The 4,311-nt window shown below is 37.3% G+C and overlaps 1 protein-coding gene across 1 annotated transcript; it reads left to right on the top strand.

The window, feature by feature from the left end:
- Positions 1 to 2,146: 2,146 nt before the first annotated feature.
- Positions 2,147 to 4,262, top strand: LOC106523887 (uncharacterized; the record flags this gene model as incomplete). Its single annotated transcript, XM_014017462.1, has 3 exons — positions 2,147 to 2,498; positions 2,601 to 2,753; positions 2,889 to 4,262. Coding segments are annotated over 3 exons (639 nt in total), but the record flags the coding sequence as incomplete, so codon positions are not given.
- Between the last annotated feature and the right edge of the window lie 49 nt (positions 4,263 to 4,311).

Below are 4,311 nucleotides of genomic sequence, written 5' to 3'. Positions count from 1 at the left end.
CACACACACACACACACACACACACCTTAACATTATCAACATTGTTTAACTTTGTGTGGGGGGATAAAAGCCAAGAACATTAGGTAGTAAAACTAAATAAATAATTGAAAGACAAAAAAATCAGTTTGATCATAAAATAAAAATAAAAAAATTAAAAAAGAAGTTGTACTGAGTATGGAAATTCTTGTTCATGCATACTTCAGTAGTTCATAATTTCCTACTTCATGACTTGTATTCATTCAGGCACTTAAAGTACTTACAGAAYAAGCTTTTTTAAACTCAGAACATGAATTTTTTTTTACTTTTGTGATTAAAAACATTTGAATCTCATTTTTGAGGCTGGTATGTAAATAACATTCAAACAAACAATACATATAGCAACTTCTGATCAATCCATATCATTTTCAGACTGAAAACAATGTACAGATTTAAACCCTGCCAACTTCCGGTTAAACCACACCTACATCCGGTTTAGGCCCCGCCCACTCCGAGTACAGATACAGATAGATAATTTAGATGGTTGAACAGATACATAACATAACAAACAGAAACATACAGATACAGATAGTGGTGTACTCGCTCATCCCGAGTCATCTGGTTCCATWTTAACCCTTCAGCCATCATCATCAGTTTACCAGTCATTCCCAACAGCTCTGTCATCAGAGTCTTCTGTCCCAGAATCATCTACACTCACCTCACAGTCATCAGTGTCTGTAACCCACGAGTCCCCAGTTTTCACATCTAAGACATTTGCCCTTAAGTCTCAATCTTGACCTGTTTTTCGCCTGCTTCGCCTCGGCTGGGTTCCAGGCTGACCTCCCGAGTTCCTGTTCTGCTTTGGCTGGACCCCAGGTCAACCTCTCGAGTTCCAGCTTCGTTTCAACTGGACCCTGGGCCAATCTCCTGAGTTCCTGCCTCCCGCCAGATGCAGAGTTGTAAAGTAACTACGTACAAATACTTTGTTACTGTACTTATGTAGAATTTTTGTGTATCTGTACTTTACTTGAGYAATTATTTTTCAGTCTACTTTTTACTTCTACTTCTTACATTTTCACACAGTTRTCTGYACTTCCTACTCCTTACATTTTTTTAAAAAGGTAWKAAGTAGAAAGTCGTTTCTCCTATTTTGTTAGTGTTAAAAAATACTATCCTGATAAACTGTGCATCCAGGATAGAGTGAATTTAATTGTAGATRGATGAGACATATAAATGTATTCCCTTCTGATACTGTATTAATTTGTACACAATCCATCACAGCTGCATGTTTGTAGAAAAAATACTTTTTGGAGGTCGCCTCCCAATAAGTGTATTTTGGAAAATCTAACCACTCACTGTTACTCAATACTTTTACTCTTAATACTTAAGTAGGTTTATGTCAGAAATTTACTTTTGATACGTAAGTACAAAAAAATGGATACTTTAAGACGTTTACTCAAGTAATATTCTTAGAGGAGACTTTAACTTTTACCAAAGTAATTTTATGATAAGATTCTTGTACTTTTACTCAAGTTTCACTTTGAGGTACTTTATACAACACTGGCCAGATGTGCCTAGGGTCATCTTTACATCATTTCATTTTGAGATTTTGTGTTTATTTTCTCAGGGCTTTACCTGTCAGTTTGGTTGGTTGTTCTGTTTTTTCTAGTTCCCTCCYGAGTCTTGTCTTCATCATGGTCTCGGTCTCTTGCCCTCTGTCCTGTCTTTACCCCTCCACCCTCCCGTGTTTGTATTTTGTCATCTGGAGACAATCGTTGGGGGGGGGTCTTTACTTTAATAAGTCTCTTTAGTTTGAGCCTGCTCGCCTGCCTGTATTTGGGTCCACCTTTCCACCAAACCATGTCACATTTCTTGTTTAATTCTTTCTACGCCACCAAAGATATACTGTAAAGATTGCCACACCTCCTTACGGTAATATCACTGTAGCTTGAGCACACATCAGTTACTATCACTGCTTTGACGCAGTCGTGTTGTACTCACAATGGTGAACTTTACCTTYGTTCTGACTTTACTCTGCACTTTCAGTAAGTAAAAGATGTTTTTTTAAAKACAATTATTTTCTCTCTTGTGCATAGGGATCCACCAGTATTTACYGACTTTTCTCATTGGCTCAGTTTGGTTCTTATTACAATCAACATTTTAATTGTTGCTTTCAGGTTGGATCTGTGTGTCAGTTTGTGAATTTAACACAGTGGAGGCTCAGCCTGGAGAAGAGGTCACACTGCAGTGCAACAATATGAGTAGTTCAACTGGCCACATATGTTGGTCTAAAATCGCCAACGGACACAACATCAGCCGCATCTCATCTATGAGCAGTTCAGAATCTAATGCCTCAATATTAGACGGATTTGAACACGACAAATTTATTATGACATCCAACACCACAAAGGTCTTTCTAAACATCAAACAGGTGGACTTCTCTGATTCTGGAATATATTTCTGTGGATTATACATGTCRGAAGCCCACAGAATATTTAGTGCAACCTATTTAAAGGTTGAAGGTAAACTTAATGTTTTTGTTGTTTTTTWCATTTCAGTCATTGTTATTGTACTGATTTTGATTAATTCTGCATATTAAAGTTTTTTACTTGTCCTATTTGTAGATGGGCTTGATAGATTACCTGAACTGCCGATTGGGATTTTGGGCAGTGTAATTGTTGTCCTTGGATTGGTGATAATCGCACTGGTTGTCAAATTCAGGACTGCAGGTAATTGTTTGTTGGGGAAGGAAAAAAAATTCACAAATGCAAAACTTAAAAAAATAACTTAAACTGCTTTTTATTCAGCTCAAAYTGAAATGCAGGATCAACACAATGAGGTGATTACATTTTGACTAACATACATTGTGTGATGTATTTTGTCTTCAACGTAATAAATTCACTGTAAACCTYTTTATTTACAGAACCTGGGCTCTGAAGAACCGAATTATGCAGYGCTGAGTTTCCGCCTCAAAGTTAGAAGCAACAGGAGGCCTGTAGCAAACAGTGAACTGGACCCCAATGTGGTTTATGCTGCCACAAGATAATCACAAACTACTCAACTCACCTTCTAAGAGTTAAACTTTAGTCAAACTAGAGTTACATTTTATTGTGCTGGTCTGCTTGTTGTGAGCATTGTTACTGTTTGACAATGTGACAAATAAAAACATATATAATTTCAGTAATAACGTTTGTTCTCAAGAACATTGTGAATTTCCTTATTTACAGGTTAGAAGAATATAGTGCTTGATATAAGATGCAAATAATGTTTACCTRGGTAAAACAGCACAGTGCAGTTTTACTTATCTGCTCTTTGATAATTCATGATTTTCAGTTGTAGTCAAGCTTGTATTTGATGTGGGTTTTGCAATAATTTCCACTGTGGTGTCAGAAGACATCGAGAGCAACCACACAACAAAGCTGTGAAAACTAAATCAAGATTGTGTGCTTTCAGAGGCATAAAGGTAAAAATGTTTCAGACTGGTTGAGTACTTTTGACTGGTCATGTGAGTAGTTGTTGGCTGTAAGCCACCTTGTTAGTGCCTCTACACATATTTCTCTCCTAACAACATACTGACAGAGWGAGTTTGTGAACACAAGAGAAAATGGATAAGGGATAAAACAACTGAAAGAAAAAATCAATTTATTTATTATTTTTTTGCTTTTAAATAAAACTCTAACTTCAATGTTTTTGTTTTATTTTGGGCCTTCTCTAAATACTTTGAAGGTCATGAAGGGTTGCTTCTATTAAACAGTGAGTTCATCTGTTTACTTCCTTTTAGTACTGAAAGTATTCACATGATACTTTCCATTGTACTTGACCACACCACATTGTGCTGCCTCTTCCTGAGATCATGTTAATCTCACCCTCCTACTTCAGCAGGTTTGATAGAGTTTTCTAATCATCAGTGTCCTGTGTAGCTCCACCTAAAAAAACATCAAATACATGTCAGTACTACACAGATCAAAGATGAGCAAACAGACACAACAAGGTTGGAACTTGACGCCAAAGAGTGGACTGGTATGCCGCCACCTGCCCTAGCCATGTCTGCCTTCGTAGCGAACTTTGTGCAGATGCTAGTGTGAGCATGTATGCACAAACCATTGTACCTACTGGAGATTTTATCAGTGGAAACACAGTAGATGAAGTCTGTGACTCACAAATTGGTTCTTTAAGGCATCGGGGCGAAGGAATCAGATTGTAGCTATTGAAATTGTGAACTGTCTGTTTTGTTTAGTTAGATTCAGGGGTTAGACAATGGAACTGAAACACCTGTCATTTCAGTGTGGGAGGTTTCATGGTTAAATTGGACCAGCCTGGTGGTCAATCTTCATT

Source organism: Austrofundulus limnaeus, unplaced genomic scaffold, assembly GCF_001266775.1.
Source record: "Austrofundulus limnaeus strain Quisiro unplaced genomic scaffold, Austrofundulus_limnaeus-1.0 Scaffold169, whole genome shotgun sequence".
In the NCBI taxonomy this organism is placed as follows: Eukaryota; Metazoa; Chordata; class Actinopteri; order Cyprinodontiformes; family Rivulidae; genus Austrofundulus; species Austrofundulus limnaeus.
The sequence above is the reverse complement of the archived record's forward strand: the minus strand, read 5'-3'. Positions and strand labels throughout refer to the sequence as shown.